General features: G+C 40.2%; 1 protein-coding gene across 10 annotated transcripts in view; it reads left to right on the top strand.

Annotated features, from left to right (window-relative positions):
• The window catches only part of FAM13C (family with sequence similarity 13 member C), a 115,678-nt gene that overhangs the window by 93,624 nt on the left and 5,122 nt on the right, over positions 1 to 16,932 (top strand). For 7 of the 10 annotated variants that reach the window (XM_042033296.1, XM_042033297.1, XM_042033295.1 and 4 more), the window contains 6 exons: positions 5,005 to 5,215; positions 6,184 to 6,322; positions 7,647 to 7,728; positions 9,546 to 9,757; positions 14,350 to 14,433; positions 16,738 to 16,833. In XM_042033296.1, the coding sequence (XP_041889230.1) occupies positions 5,005 to 5,215; positions 6,184 to 6,322; positions 7,647 to 7,728; positions 9,546 to 9,757; positions 14,350 to 14,433; positions 16,738 to 16,833 (824 nt within the window). The remainder of the gene's footprint in view (positions 1 to 5,004; positions 5,216 to 6,183; positions 6,323 to 7,646; positions 7,729 to 9,545; positions 9,758 to 14,349; positions 14,434 to 16,737; positions 16,834 to 16,932) is intronic. The other 3 variants (XM_042033301.1, XM_042033299.1, XM_042033304.1) reach the window with 1 other exon arrangement.

Below are 16,932 nucleotides of genomic sequence, written 5' to 3'. Positions count from 1 at the left end.
TTGTCAATTCATAGCTTGTAGTCACAGGGCTGGCAGAGTCGTGATGCTCAATAGAAGAGGAGTCACTGCTCCTGAAAAATAGGTCAGAGACAGTATGACTAATACATCTCACAGACAAGTGACATGAATACACAAATACCTAAATCGTGCACCATGTATGGTTCAAATGAAGGCAGGTAGGTCAGTAATCCCTTCACAATTGATGTTTCATATAACATATAAATAATAATAATAATAATAATAATAAAATGTGGGTTCAGAAGAACTTATTTTAGGAGCTGCTTGCTCAGCATTTTCAGCAAGAAATAAGATTGAGTTATGTATCAAAAAGAAAAAATCTCACAGATGATAGTGTTCTACTAAAAAATTCCAAAGTTTGAGGCTGGCATTGCAAAATTAAGGAACAATGTATGGAGAAGTCAGATTATTATAAAGATGAAGGATTGTAAAAATGCTAACTGTCCTGGGTTTTAGTTAACAAAAGAGAATGCCAGGCAAATACCTTAATAGCTCTTGGATACAGGTATGGAGCCTGGACTGGGGCTAACCTTGGTGTGGATCTGAAGCAGAGACAGGTCTCATTTGTGTGCTGCATAGGCAGAGACGTTCTGCAGCTCATCCAAAATCTGCACTGATTCCTTTCCTTTGTGGCAGGGTGGGGTTTTCCTCCTTTCCCAGTAGTTTGCTGCATTATTTTGTTCTGGTGGTTTCATAGGTCATTGTTAGGATGGTTCCTAATTGTTCCCCTTACTTACTTTTTGCTGTTTTGATTGGAGATTTTCTTTTTATTCATGCTGGTAGTGACCCCTGCTTCCAATGCCCTCTCTACTCCTATTTCCCCTCTGCAGCCACATGGGGAAATGTTGCATGATGTAGCATTTCTCTCACACAGTTTCAGAGCATGCTCTGCCACTCCAGCAGTCCAAATTCGTGCTTCAGTTAAAGCTTATCTATTTAATGGGTTTTAATCTGCCCTCATTCCTGCTAACATCTGCTTTGTGGTTTGTGGCATTTTTACTAACTTGCCATTTTGCACAGACAGAGCTGGTCCTAATTCTGTCTCTTAAATTACTACTGCAATCTTCTGATGCGTTGAGCTGTCACATGGGACTACTGGCTGTTTGAGCTCCACCTCGGATGGAAGTCCAGGGTTTGTACCAGGCTGAGAAGAGAGTTTCTAGAAGATGTACCATATATGCTCCATCTCTAGTTACCAGCCTTTCCTCAGTGAATCAGGCAAAACCAACACAATTCTTTCGTTTGCCTCCCAGTCAACAAAAATTAGAAAAGTGTACATCATATGTATGGAGAATGAAGACAGAACAGCCCAGTAAGATGACAGGGTGCTTCAGGATGCAGATTTTAAGGGGATGAACAGTAACTTATCTCTGAGCAAAGTCAGTTTACTTTTGAATATGTGAAAACTGAATTAAAGTTGCCAAAGTGAGATCATAAAGAATTGTGAGGGGTGCATAAGCAAGTTTTTTAAAAGGGTAAATATAGAAAATTAGGGTGTAATTTCTGTAACTTTTGGTTATGAAATTACATCAGATATGTGCCTGCAGCAGTGAGCAGCTGAACCTGACTACAGGAAGTTTTAAATTACTTTTAAATTAAAAATCCTGATAGAAGCAATCATGTAATGCGTTTAGGGCTGAACACACTCTATCTACTTATTATTTTTTCTATACAAGAAATTTGTGTGTATTATTGTTTTACTTGAACAATATCACAGGCATAAGTACAGACTTGTGCCATAGGACTTGCTGTCATATGAAGTCCACCTGCTGAACCATGCTGCAGATCATCAGATACTAGAAGTTGACTTTAATTCATGTGGTGGTCCCCTGTCAGTACTAAGCTGGGTGGAGTAGATGAGATGGAATAGATGCTATGGGGCAACCCAGTGGGTTGGGTAGAGGTGGCTTTAATTTCCAGTTTTGGCAAAAAATAGAGGCTAAAATTAGACCAGGCACATGAAGACAGGTAGAACTTTGGTCTGTTCATGGGCTACTTGTAGGATAATGTTGAGTGTCTTGTTTGGGATCTACACAGAACTGGAATCAGGATGATGGCCTTAAGTGTTAATAAAAATGGGGTCTGTTAGAACTTGTCATCACCCTGAGATGTCCCACTAGAATGGTAATTGTGCCACTGAAAAGAATCAGTCTGAATTATTTGCTGACCACTTCTGACCATTTGGTAGTAAATTAACGCACTTCTAGTAGGTTTGGAACGAAACCCTTTCCTGGGCTACACCAAAATTGCACCAGTGTTCAAGCCTTGCAGAGCTTTCTGTCAGAAGGCCCTGGTGCCAAGGAAATGGAAGTGCCCTGCCCTTTGAGAAATATTCCCAAATTTATACGTCATGCAGGTTTTCTCCCTTTCATTTGCTAGGAGAATAAATGAACTTCCTTGAACTTTGTGTGCTTGGTTTTACACTGGAGCTGCAGCAGCCACTACTTGTCCTTTGCATTTAACTTCCAGGAGTGCTTAGTCTTGAATGTGTGCATTTCTTCCATTTCTGAGACTGGGCTGAGCCTATAAAATTGTCTGGTTGTAGATGTCAGGGGGAGCAAATACCTGTGACCATATGGTTTATCAGTGATACAGCCTGTCTCCTGCAAGAAGAGCATTTCTAGGAAATCAGAGTTCAAATGTTGGAAAGTTATTTCCTTCACCTATCACACACAGACTGCCTGATCTTTTTATCACATTGTTTTCCTTTCACAGTGAGGGCACTGTTACTGAATACGACTATAAAATAATTTATTCCTTGTAATAACAGAACATGAAAAACTCTGCAACTGTTCTTAGTCAACCTATTTCACAGTGATTATGTGTTTCTTGAAGTTCAGAGATGGTGAAATTAAAGCAAGGGAAGCCAGGTTCTTCTCACTGACAATACTGTTCTTCAGAAAAAACCAACCCAGCAACAACAGATCAAAACCCAATCAAAGGTATTCATTTTTAAAAGTCTTACAGGGTAAGGAAAGAGTACTTTCCAAAAAGAGAGAACACTTTTGTTTGCAGAACATCAATTATTCTAGCCATTGTCACTCCCAGGACTTGTCAGTGCTCTACCTGTGCTTCTCCCTGGTGCCTGCCTGGGGGTCTCTCTGTGGGAGGATTTGAATCTCATACAAGATTTAGGAGATTTGGGTGCTGCTCTGGTGTTTTGGAGAGCTGAATTTGACCTACAGAGTATGAAGTACTCAGAGGAAGGATGCAAGGTTAGAATTAATAATCAACTAGATTGTCTCATTGTGAAAATGCTTAATGTAATTATAATTGATGATGCTGTTAAAAGTAGATGAGCTTATAAATACAAGAGTCACGTGTAACTTTTGCTTGACAGACTAAACTGTGATTATACAATATACAATAGGATTTTTTTTGTTGTCTGTAAAGCAAAAGCAGTGGGATAGTGCCCAATAAAATTAAATTTAAGCCATCGTAACTACTATTTTTTAGATAAACATGGGGTTTTTTGTTGCCATTCAGAGCTGGTTTTTCCCCACCGTCCCAGTGCACCAGTAGGGATTTGCAGTTTTGGTATCTGTTGGGAAGACGGCAAATAAAATGTACTAAAAGGTTCCATTAAAATCCTGAAAGAAATACTCACTCAGCATGGGAATGTCATGTCCCAGGTGCAAAGGAGAAAATCGAAAGAAAGTGAAGGTGAAAGAACTTACCTAAACTTGCCAGTTCTTCTGAGACTAAATCCATGTACAGTTGTTTTTCCGTGCAGTTTTAGACTTCCAGTGAATAAAAAGATTCTGTGAAATGTATTAGGATGCATGACATACAGCAAATATAATACTGGTTAGAACTGACACACATGCTGCCTGGAAATGTGAAATAATAGATATAAATTAAAAGGCTGTATATATGAATGGGTTTAGAAAAAACCAATAACCTAGCTGGTGTAAAATATTATGTACCGTGGAAACTGCTGTAAGGGAACCTGAGTCAGAGCACAAACTTTGCTTTAGCAAAGCAAGAGAAAGAACTTTTGGAAAAGAATTTTTATGAGATTGTGGAGTTTCTCCCTAGAAAGTTTAATCTGTTTTAAATCCCAATCATCTGATAGCAAAAATATTGATTAGGTTAGATCATCCTCATCCATTTCAGCTACTGAGGGTGAGGAAGAAGATTCAATGAATATTCTCTTCAGTGTGCTCAGGTACAGCACAGTGAAGATGAACCCCTGATATTCTGTAGGTAGGCAATGTAATGTGCCTTTTTTTTTCATGCTACCCATAAACAGAACCTGTGCAATGAGGCTCATCAATTCCTACCTTTTCTAGCTTGACCATTACTATAAAACAGATGTTGCCTTTTGAGGCACCTGAGGTGAGGTTTGTATTTGCAGTCTAAGACATTGTTGACATTGTACCACTCCTCCAAGGAGCAGCCACTGCCCACGACCTCGAGTAAATAAATTGAATGTTCTTGGTGGTGGTTGTTATTTTCATAATTTGTGTTCTTTGAGCCAAGGGTCTGTTACTGCAAAGCTGAAAAAAATCCTGCAGGATGCTGCAAGCAGCCCTGGAGGTTCTTAGCACCAGGACATATTATGTTTTTGACCTTCCTTTCTCTTCACCAAGGGAATAAATAATAAATCACAAAATTAAACTTACTGTGGACACTCATTGTCTTCTTCAGGAATGTGGCTTTCAAAAGCAAACAGATCTATGAAAATATAAGTAATGCTTCTATTCTGGGAAACTCTCCATCTTTACTTCATAGTTTATAAATACACCCACCCACCTCCTCCTGTGGAACTCAAAAAGGATTTATGTTAAGCCAGTGACAGTACTTCTATTTTCTCATCCTCAGTGCTATGTCCACCCTGCATGCAACACTTTGCTGATCTGTTTGCTGTTCACTTTGAATACTTATGCTTGGAATACTTTTGTAAGGACAGATTTTTATTGACCTAGGGAGCTCAACCCCATGTGAGTGACCCTCAGTCCACACTGATTTATACTTTCTTTCTAGAGCCTGTACCAGCCCACAGGGACTGGCAGAATGACATGGAGAGCAGCCCACAGGAGCATCACTCCCTAGGGACCAGCCGACTGCTGTATCACATCACAGATGGAGACAATCCTCTCTTGTCACCACGCTGCTCTATCTTTAGCCAAAGCCAGAGATTTAATCTAGACACAGAGTCTGCCCCTTCTCCACCAAGTGCTCAACCTTTCATGATGTAAGAAAATCTATTTTAATTCCTATGTATTTTTAAACCTTTTTCTGCAATCCACAACCTTTGACTCTACGTGGGGCATTTTTAGTCATTGTTGCTTCATAAAAAGGAAATTTTCATATTGTGGCATATTTTGACACAGATAATTTGCAGCATCAGAAATAGCAACAAGTCTTTCCTCAGTTATAACAGTGTATAATATTGTTTGAAGTCTTCGTTAATTATAGTTAGCAAAGACAGTTTTAAATGTCAGTTAGTAATTAGTCTGACGAGTGAACAGAAGATAGACAGGGCTATCAAGGTATGATACTGAAAAATTCAGCTGTAATTGAACTAGAGCTCGAGTGACTGATGAGAGGTGACAGTGTCATAAAGCATATGAACAGTCCATGTATGCGATTTCCAGAAACCAAGCTTGAGTTTCAGAGAGAAATCAAACTTCCTTAAAAGCTCATATACAGAGCTTTAGCTTCAGCTGCATACGGATAATAATCAGCTCTATTGACTTGCAACTGTAAATAATCAGAAACCAAACTGTCTTCAAAATGATAATGTTTATTCCCAGTAATAAAAAACTCCTGAGCTTACTTCTACAAATCATGTCACCACAGTCTCCTGTTGTACTTGGAAGACTTGTGAATAAAGGTGTGGGTGTTAAATGAAAATACTGGATCAGGCTTTTGCCTACTAGATTAATTTTTTGAAATATATTCATAGATCCCAAGTTTAATTAAAAAAAAAGAGAAAATGAAAGACAGATGGTGAACCCATTAGAATACCCTAGGGGTACCTTCAAGCAAAAGCAATTATTTTATGCTTACTTTGTAAAACTAAGCTGTCTCTATCCTGTGAAAGAATAGAATAGCCATGAATTCTGCAGTGCTAACTAAGTGTTAAGCGTGCCTGAAAACAAGGCATGGTCCATTACAGCCAGCTCTTAGATCCCACAGCTTTGCTTTCGGCTTTTGCAGGCCAAGAAGTTCTTCTAGATGTAGCTGTGAAGACTGCAAAGAACCACAGACAGTAACACAACTTACCAAGCATCTTCAGAGCCTCAAAAGAAAAATTAGGAAGTATGAAGAAAAGTTTGAGCAAGAAAAAAAATACCTGGTAAGACAATAATTGAAAAGGAAAATACTTCAAAAGGGAGGCAAGGATCCCAGTGTATTTAAACATTCAAAACAATGTGAGATAGGGTATTTCTGATAAAATGAAATAGGAAAAACTTCAGCGAGGGAATAACTTTTCAGCATCTTTCAGTGTATGCAGTAGTTCTGAGACTAATTTACATTTTCTTTGGATTACCCTTGTTGTAAAATACCCATCTTTGAGAAGTGTGAATCAGTGAAACACAGCTGACCGGCTTGTGAAATAAAATGGTGCAAAAGATGAAAAGCTACTTATTCACTTTGTAGGAGTCATTTGCTTGGAAACTTGTTCTGCTGTGCAGATTCCTTCATTCAGGCAGACTCCTGTAAACCTCCAAAGCCTGGGGCTCAGTTGAAGCTGATGGCAAAAATCGGAGAAATAAAACTTGTGAGCACTGTGCTGGGAATTGTGCAGTGTAAGAATATCAAAATGTGCCTGATGCTCAGGATGTGTACAACATGAAACAGGGAAGTTTGTGACATTTTCTGACTCTATTAAAATTAAGCAAATTATGTATTACCTTGTAATCCCATTAATAACTGAAAACTTAAACTTGTGAACTGTATGGCCCTGTGGTCATCTATGCTCCTAGGAGCAAAATTTCATACCTAAACAACCCTCTAACTATGGCCAGAAAAGAAATTATTTCAGAAGCTTGATTTTACAAAACTGTTTTGCCATTTTAATTATCTGAGTTCTGAAGATTCAGTGTAAATTCACTTTAATTTGGAGGCAATTTCTAAATGCAAAAAACCCCCCTGATATACAAAGCCTTTGTTGTTTGTTTCTTTTGAAATCACTCTTGCACGGGATTTTTCATTTGATTAATTAAGCAGGTCAGTTGAAATTTTTAAAATGCTGTTTCCCAAGAGAATCCCTGTCCTGAAGCAAGGGCTTATTCCTGCAGGGGACAGAGAGCTTCAGTTACCATCCTGGAAATCACTTAGGAACTTGACTAAAATTAGGTATTTGATCAATCCTTTTGAAGTCACTGAGATTATTTATCCAATTAGTCAGAGATTGAAACGTTCATTGCTGGGTTTTTTTGGGGATCAGAGACATGACACTGAGATCCTTGTAGCACTGTGTCACAACGGGGAGAGCTAAGCCATGACAAATTAATGCCATGATCAAGCCAGATGCTCTGCATGACACTGATAGAGTGCAGTCGGAACTCCAGACATTTTGTAGCACACTGGGGGTAGGGAGGGTTTTATCTGTGTGATCCTTTTACTGTCAGCTCCTTCTGTTTCTTTACATTCTTTCCATTTTCCTTTGCGTTCAGCCTTCGCATGGTGACAAGACTTCCAATCCTGAAGTTCTGAAGTGGATGAATGCTCTGGCCAAAGGTCGGAAGCAGCTCAAAGGTACATAATAGCTGGTTGTGTCCCTTTGTTGCTGAAGCTTTTGGAAGTGGGAGTGTACCTGGAACATTTTAAAGTCAGTTTTGTAACCTCACTGCTCTGCTTATTTTTCACAGTGCGCGGCAGTAAGTGTCCCATGGCAACAAAGATATTATGTGATATGACTTACCTTGATTCCTGAAAGCAGGGATTAAAGTGAGCCAGTTCAACCTTCATACCAAGGCTAGAAAGGGGAAGGGGGAAAAGCCATCGTCTCTCCCTCATCATTACAAACATTCATGCAAAGGGTGATGCTATTCTGTCTACTTTTATGAGAGTCTGAAACACAGAAGTTAAAAGTTTCCTTCTAATAGCACAAATGTAGGTGCAAATCTTTCTTTAAAACTGAGGATACACATCTTTAAGGATTTTATTTATTTTGATCATAAAACCAGATCTTTCCTTGATATTAAATTTGGCCTTGAGGGTCAGGTTTTGCCCTTGACCGTCTGCATACCAGTCCATTAATGTCTGTGGGTGTATCACATGCTTTCCCTTGGGGAGTCTGTAGCCAAGACTGATTGATTATTTTTAAAGCCTATTTATAATTTATCTAATTTTTTTTTTGCCCTGTTATAAATGGATTCTCACTACTAAATAAATAGTATTATTATCTTTCATTTCTGTTCTGGATATAGCTAATAATATAGATATAGAGGACGTGATTGTGGTAAATAAAGAAATAGAAACCCATCTTTCAGTAAATTTCTTCTGGAAAGTTCTCCCTTGAGTACTATCCTGTATGATTACTAGACGAAGATGATGATTATTATTGTCACAAGTATTATATCCCCTTGAACTCTGAGTTGCAAATTGAGGAAGGACAAATGAGAAGAAATGGCCAATACACATGGTTACATTTCTGAAAATTGTATCTCTGACTCAACCCTTGCTTCTCCTATCCAGAGGGTCTGGCTTTCATAGATCAGCCTCACTTTCACACCCCAAATGCCTCAATCCTGTGACAACCCTTGATTTTTATTATCCTGAATAATGGCACTGCTTTCAAGTGAAGCCAGATCCATGAGGTTAACATGATAAGTACAATTGCAATGGAAAACACTCAAATGCTTGTAGGTCCTTCTTCAAGTATGCAAGGCTTGTCTATCCTTTCTCACTCTATGGGTTTACTAAAAATTACTGGTTTTCACCACAAAACTGGCCTATATCCGCAGACTGTCACAGCTAAAAAATTATGTTACTGTTTCTGCATGGATTTCAACAAATTTAACACAGTTGGAGACATCAATCTCCTGCCTTGCCCAAGGTCCTTCACCAGACAGGCGTATGCTTGGAACGAAGTCTGGTTTTATGGGAGCTAATTCAGATTTTAATTCAATTTCCTTGTTGCTCTGTGCAGGTCCCTCGAGCTCCAGGGGCTTTGGCTGGGTGTCAAGTTAATACAGTCACACACTTTATCACATCCACGCAGGCGGCTGACTGGGAAGCTTCTGTCTTCTGCTGGGGTGCTCAGGTGTTCTTCTGCCAAGGAAAGTCATTTAAGAAAGTGGCTGCTTCTCCTTGTGAGGGCCACTTGAGCAACCTGGCTGGCATGGCAGTGTGGCCTCTGGAACGGGAAGGGACAGTTTAAATTGCTCTAGGGAGCAAAAGATGTTACATGCTAAAGGGAGGCAGAATTACTTTCCTACATGTGTGTGGTACAATAATAATTGTGTGCAAGAAGCAGGAAAGTTTTGGTGTGTTTTTTCCTAGTAGTGTCAGAGGAAACTGCTTTGCAAATATTTCTATTCTATTTATTTGCCATGCAATTTGCCTTTCAGAGCTGAAACTCAGAATGTCGGAAGAGCAAAACTGTAGCTCCACAGCGCCCCAAAGAAACGAGCACAGTGAAAGCAGTGGGACCTCTAAAGAGGCTGGCACACAGGAGGCCACAAGCATGGAACCAGCTCCCTCCGTGGAGGAAACCATGGACAGTGTGTTGAGACGACTGAAGGAGAAAAGGCAACACTTCAACCTTCCTGAGACTATTAAGGTATTTAAGAAGCATGGCTGTTCCCTCAGAACTCTCTCACCTGAGGCAGATACTGGTGTGTGGCTGGCTCAGGGTGTGCACATCCTCTGTCTGCTGGCGCTGCAGTGCATTTTCTCTGTAGTGAGGTGGGAGCTCTAGTGCAGCTTCCTGAAGCGACTCTTCTGAGAAGAGTTGCTCAGGTGCAGAGGTGCAGAAGGCTTTTTCAAGCAGTGCTAATCATTTTTTGCTCAGAGACGCACATGTGAATCTGTTTGCCAGGCACTGCTGGACCCTGCCAGCAGCGTGAGAGACTTGAGGCTGTGTGCCCAGAACTGCATATCCTGGTGTACTGAAGATGGTGACAGCACAGGCACCCTGAGTCCACAGAAACTGTGTGACTAAAAACATTCCTGAAGATATTTTGATGATAAAGGTCCCCTCTCAGCTGAGAAATGCTAAAGCCTCTGCACAGTCAGTAGCATGCACTGAGGTGACAGGGACAGCACAACCACCCAGACTGCTTTGCTCTCCTGACCTTGTATGTTTGTGCTGATCCTGCCTCTGCTCTTCCACGTTCTCAATTTCTCTTCTGAATGTAGGAGTAATTGTCTGTGAAACATGATTGCTTGGCTGGGAAATTAGTTTTTGTTTTAAAATTAGTACATATATTAAAATGTAGCTGTGCCTTCACATTCCTGGCACACTATAGGGTTCTCTAAAACAATACGTACCCCCCAAACCCCCACTTTTCAGGTGGCTGTTTTTGCTGTCAGATGATGTTGCTGTCCTGATGCCATTACAGCCAAGCAAGACAATAAATTCTGCCCTCAAAGGTACCTAAAATCCAAATGTTGACAGTAAGGTCTAGACTTTGGCTGGTGAACGAAAAAGGGGAAGGGGTGAGAGGGTGAAGAATTAAATGCTAAACTATGTGAGAACTAAGAAATTATTCGGAGTGGATTTCAGTAGCAGAGCGTACCCAGCAGAGGTAATTTTTAATTTTTGTTTTGCTTCTATTCTTGGTTTTTAAACAACTAGTTGCTAAATAAAAACCAGGACTGTGCATAACAATGCCATGCTTCTCAGATCTTGAGCTCTGCATACATGACTGATTTTTCAATTGTTTCTTTTTATATGCTACTTTTTTATAAAGAAAAATTAAATTGAAAAAGAGTTTCATAACCAGAAAACAAAAAAAGGAAACAAAACCTTGCTGTTCTGCATATAGTCCTAAAATACCAACAGTGCAGACTGTAGGATAATATTTTCAGTCATTATTTTTTTTTATTAATGGAGTGAGATCAGATGACACCAAAACAGATGCCTGTGAGGAAATCCTGTCCAAAAAACTTTCTTATAAAAGTAAGTTGGGTGTGGGTATCTGTCCCACTCATTTTTCAATTTTTCAAAACTTCTGATTTTCCAAGAAAACCTTCTAAATCTGTGATATAGCAGCGCTGACTTGAAATGTTCTCACAGACAATGAAGCAATGTAAATTAAATGTTTGCACATGCACATTTTTTTTTTAAATCTTATTAATTTTCTTCTTGTTTTCTTGTGGAGAGAGCTTGTGTTGTGAAAACTATCTGTTAGCAAAGGTGCTTGGTAATAGTTATCCAAAAGTGCTGGGGAACAGAGGCTTGAGCAGGAATAACATGAAATCAATTTGATCTATTTCAAAATGGTATATTTTAGTAGCTCCCTAAGCATAACATTAAAAAGATTGGATTTTGATTATGAGTCATCCTGGACTTTTGGGGGAGAATGAGATTTGTGGCACTAACGATGTGAAATGAATCAAGGATATCTGTGGTAACAGCAAAGATCAAAGGCTTCATTTCAGCTACAAACAACTTTGTTGTTACTGTAGATATATTTTATGTGCAACATTTTGTTTTCTATATAACATTTAGATCCTGCACTAGAATCTGAGCTAGATTAATAGTAAGCTAAATAGCAGCTAAACGTTTCTTTTTTGATATTTAGTTATTTTGAGCAAAGATAGCATTTCCATAACAGCCTGCCAAGTTCTCCCCTGAAGGTCACTGTGGAAAGCCTCTAAAGCCTTGCTGAAACACAAATGAGAGAATGTGTGTCCTTAGAAAGGTGCAGAGTAAAATCCCAGTATGTCTAAAGAGCACAAACCACAAGATCTGAATAGGAAACAGCAGAATGTGGTTTCCAGAACAAAACACCCCTCTTGCAAACAAGCCTGTGAGTAAAGGTATTGAATGAGAAGGCACAGAGAAAATTGGGGTTGGCCTGTGAATGGCTCAGTAACCCACAAAGGAGTGAGCACTTGTTACACCTGTTTGTGTCACTAGCTCCTTGTGCAGGGAGATGGTGATTTATGTAATAGCTCACCTTGGGTTTAGGTACAAGGCTTTAGAAAAAAATAGAGATTAAGAGCATGAATGTAGGAGTTCAGGAGACAAAAGGCAAACAAACACACTTCGAATCGTAGTACTCAAAAAGGTGCACCAAATCCCCCAAAAACAAACCCAAGACCCAGCTCCCAACTTTGAATCCAGTCCGAGTGTTCGGTGGCTGGGGCTGCGATTGCTGCCTCGGTGCCCTGGGCGGGCAGCAGCTCCGTGCTGCCCAGCTCTGGCTCACCAGCCCTTCCCAGCGGGGTAGGCTCGGAGCTGGCCTGACCTCGGCTGACGGGAACTGGCACCGCTCTATGGAGGTGTCATGGCACTCGTCGCCTTTCTTTAAACTTTTTCTTTCTAATTTTGTGTTAAATGCTGCTTTGTAATGAGCCACCACACATCCCCTAGTGGCAGACTAAGGCCCTGGGAACCTGACTCTGTGCCTGCAGGGAAACAAAGCACTGCCTTTGACAGGGTCCAGGCAGGCCCAGCCCTCACTGGACTGTCTGTTCTTCTGTCCCCAGAGTTTGTATTTTCTGTCTGGAAAAACAACACTGAGCTTGAAGGCATAAGCATGCAGGGAACAGAACAGACTAGTAAAGGAGATAACTGTATACAGCATTTTGTGTGCCTCTGTTCCAAGTTATGAAAACCAAACTACTACCTTATCTTTAGGTGAAGTCCCCCTTTTCTTTCTTCATATGTGGCAAACTTTTGCCTTCTGTTTGAATGTTTGCAGCCTGTCCCCCAAGGCTTTTCTCAGACTGGTTCCCTTTATGTATCTGTTTTCTCATCACTGACCCACTTCACTTCATCTTCTCCTTGGCTATGAAGCAGTGTTTCTATTTAATTATCATTGAATTTTCTGCTGCTGTATGTAGCCTACAGTCCTAAGATGTCTCAGACAATTCTGCAGTTTGTGACTCCAGCTGCCTTCTCTGATTTTGAAATTATCAGCTATTTCAAACTTAGCTGAATACCAACCTGTCTTGAGATTGCTAATAAAAGGAGCTAATGAAATAGGCTCAAATGCTAAGCCCTGTTGAGATCGTTCCTCTTGCGTAAAATCAATATTAATGATCACCCCATTTCTTCCTAACCATTCAGCTGCTCCAGCCTTAATAGTTTTTGAAAGAATTAACCTTGTATTAATTGCAGAACTAGCAATAAATAAACAAATTAGCTAATTTATAATACTCCTGCCTTCTAGTTAGCAGCTCATCTTTTAACATGAATGACAGACGATTTTACAGTGATTAACTCATGCAGACCTTTTAGGAAAATGTGGTTAGCAGTTCTGATTAATGGCTCTGCGCTGTTTTTGCATTTGAGCATCAAACAAAATAGGTTTTGCTCCTCTTGAAGTTAATAGCAAGGTGCTCTAATATTAGAAGGGTGTCACTTCTTCAAGGCTCGATATATTTTTAGAAGTAGGGTCCAATTAGTGAAAGCATTTCTCCAAGTTGTCACTAAAAGCTGCCTCGTCATCAGCTTTCTGCAGAAAGGTCCCCTGTATGTGTGTGCCCCCGAGTCCAGGGTTCTTCACATCACTTCATCTCCCCCACACCTCTGAACACGGGGCCCTAGTTCAGGCAGCTCCATTGTGATCTGGCAGAGACTGTGGGAAATGACATTCACTTCATGTGCTCCTTCCTTGGTGTTCTGGCCCAGGTGAAATTACGCAGGTGTCAGGAGCAGATCTTGCTGGGGAAAGGGAGGAGACAAACACCTGTTACATGGTGTGCTCCCCACAGCAGACACCTGTACAAATACTGGTCATTCACCAACACTGAGAAATCAGTGTTCTTTTGGTACCAGTGATTCATATTGCAATTTTTGAACAGATATAAGCTATTTACCATGAATGGGTTGGGTTTGCATTGCTGAATCTTTCTGTTCTATATTCCTTATCAGCCAAGGCAAATCTATCTCTCTTTCTTAATGAATAATTAAAAAGTTGAGGAATGTCCTCTCTGCATTCTTCCATGTTTCTGAGTACTTTATCTAGAATGGTGGTTGTTGTCATTTTTTGCAACTAAACATATTTAATATATACGTAATGTAATTTTGGACTCTTTTCTTGCTAAATTAATGCCAAATCCCCATTGACCTCAGTGCAGACAGAAATAGAATTCATTATTAATGTTTATCTGGGAAGAAGAGATTATTAAACAGATATGTACCTGTACCCATGTCATGAAATCCTGACTCACAATCTTATAAATAACTTTTTCAAATAGGATATGACAAAAAAGCAAATGGCTTTGGAAAAAATCAATCTTCAGAAATGTCTACTATATTTTGAGAGTATTCATGGACAACCTGTAAGTATGCCATGGAAAAATAGATAAATTAAAAATTATCTAACATCTCTAACCAATATTTTTGGACTGGTATATTAAATATATTTAGATGAATTTTACACAGTTAACATAATTTTAGTTATTTCAAACTAATTTTCAGGTATAAATGTTATTGCCTGATACTGATGAATTTGGTTTATATGTCAGAAATTAAAGTAAAATAAAAAGTGGCTCTGTATCTCTTTCCATGATTGAAAAATGCAGGATTTGATGATTAAGTTGGAAGATTACATATTCACAGCAGATTTGGCTCTGCTATCATGTATGATTAGAATGCTTATCAGCTGAGGAAGGTTTTATATAGGGCACCATCTGAGACATGAACTACAAAATCACATGACCTGACATATGTGTTTTGCCTTTACTACACAGCAGGACTTAAACTCTTAATTAAAACCACTTCAAGGGACTCCTTTGCTGAATGTAGGTGCAAACCAAAAAAATGCCTTAGTTGGTGAGATGATGATTTGAAAATTTGTCTACACAGCTGAGGAACTTCTTTTTGATATCACTGTCTGTATTCTTGTGACTGTCTCTGTTTCTGGCTAGTAGTAGTTGTGGTAGAGGAAAAGGGAACTGGACCAGCATTTGTCCAAAAATATGTCAGCTGTTAAAAGTATGATCTGATTCTGATCCCATTTTTGTTCGTCTTCTTTGGGCTTGGAATGAGAGCTGAGGGATGGAGTGAGTATACAAGAAGGGTACGAAGAACTTATGCTTCCTAAGAAGGAAAACAAAAAAGAAATTATTTGTGCTATGTAGAGGTAAGAGACTTGATTCAGAGACAGAAAAGAGAATACCAGGGCACCTTTGTAGCACAGGATTCAGAGAGGATGTTTTTTCTCAGGGCTGAAGCAGCTCTCTAACAGCAGCACTGAAACACAGTGGAATGTGCTGGGGCTGATACGTGCCCGGCTGATGTCTGGTGTGGCTCAGCACCATCTTTATCCAGACTTACCTGAACAAGGCCAGAAAGAGGCCACTGACCAGGTTTAAAGCAAAACCCGATCTATTCTGGCTTGTTTGGCATTCCCTGGAGCCCTTACGTGTAGTAGTTAAATGGAACATGACGCCTGGGGAAGAGAAGTGGCCTGGCTGGAATGGGCAAGCCCTAAAACTCTGCAGTGAAGTGTGGCTCTAGAAGTGGTCCCTAAGCACTCCATCAGCCAGACACGTGCAGTGACACCACTCTGGGTTTGCCTACTGTCCCCCTTGCTCCTGCTCACCAGCTGTCTGAGCAGCTCTGGGCTATTGTCTGTGCTGTCAGCCAGTATGTGTCTCTTCAGACCTGCCATGTGTTCGCTCATCTGAGCGGGTACACCTCGGCCTCTCTGCAGTGCCAAGAATCAGTGAAATTGCACCCAGAGGGTGCTCATAGGTGTGGGAGCTGATGAGCAGAGGCTGATGGTGGACAAGTGTGCACATGACCCTGTTTGGACATTTCATCAGGGAGGAAAATGTTACTTTGGCGGGGGGAGGGGTGTGGTGGTGTGGTTGGTTGGTTGCAGGGGTGTTGTCTTGTTTTCTTTTCCTTGAGGAATTTGCTAATTTTTTTTCCCCCCTTAATGCAGTAAGTAAGTCAATCTAGAGCACAGCTGGTTTCCCTAAGGTTTATTTTTGTATTTTTGAACATTTGTGGCTGGACCAGGCTCTTAACACCTGATTTAAAATAATATTCTCTTCCAAATCCATGCTTCAAGTGCTCATGGAAGACTTAGAACAAAGTAAATGAGCAGATGGTAAATCCCAGCTGTGGAAGGCAGCTCTGGTGAGGAATGCATGGAGCAATCCTGCGTGGAGCCAGCCCCATGTGCAGGCTGCAGAGCCGTGTTCTTGGCACTCTCCATCCCGCTGGGCCCATGAGTGTATTGTCCCAGGCAGGCTGAGGCACTCCCGCTGCTGTCATCACAGCTAAGGAGGTGAGCTGGCAACGCAAGGCACAGCAGCAGCACATCTGAACTCCCACTGCTCTAGCAGCAGCCTCAGGGAGAGAATAATTTACCCTCTGCCTAGGCAGTGTGGCTCAAGAAAGTGAGGAAACCACACTGGGTATTCTCCATTAGAAAACAGATTATCATTTTCTTTTTTAGAAATTGTATGGATTAAATTACAGTTCCCATGGAATATCTATGGAAGCAAAATACACATCTGTTCATACTCTTCTAATACCTTTTTCACTTTTACAGGAGAAATTAAGAACCTTTAAAATTTACTTTTTTTTTTTTTAATTTTTGAGGGCAATGTTTTGTTATGATTTCTCTTTAGGTAACTAAGCAAGAAAAGAGTCTCATGAAGCCTCTTTATGACAGATACAGAATTATCAAGAAACTTCTTGCTGCTCCATCTTTGATCACAACAATTGTAAGTTGGAAAAATTCACCCATTGTCAAGGAAACATACAAAACACTGTGTTTGATTTGTACCTGTATGTCACTTTGGCAGCAATAGAACTACTGATGT

Source organism: Corvus kubaryi, unplaced genomic scaffold (genome assembly GCF_017639235.1).
Source record: "Corvus kubaryi isolate FWS band 111438036 unplaced genomic scaffold, C.kubaryi_AGA036_p1.0 37357, whole genome shotgun sequence".
Classification (NCBI taxonomy): Eukaryota; Metazoa; Chordata; class Aves; order Passeriformes; family Corvidae; genus Corvus; species Corvus kubaryi.
Note: the sequence above shows the minus strand (reverse complement) of the source record. Positions and strands in the feature narration are given on the sequence as shown.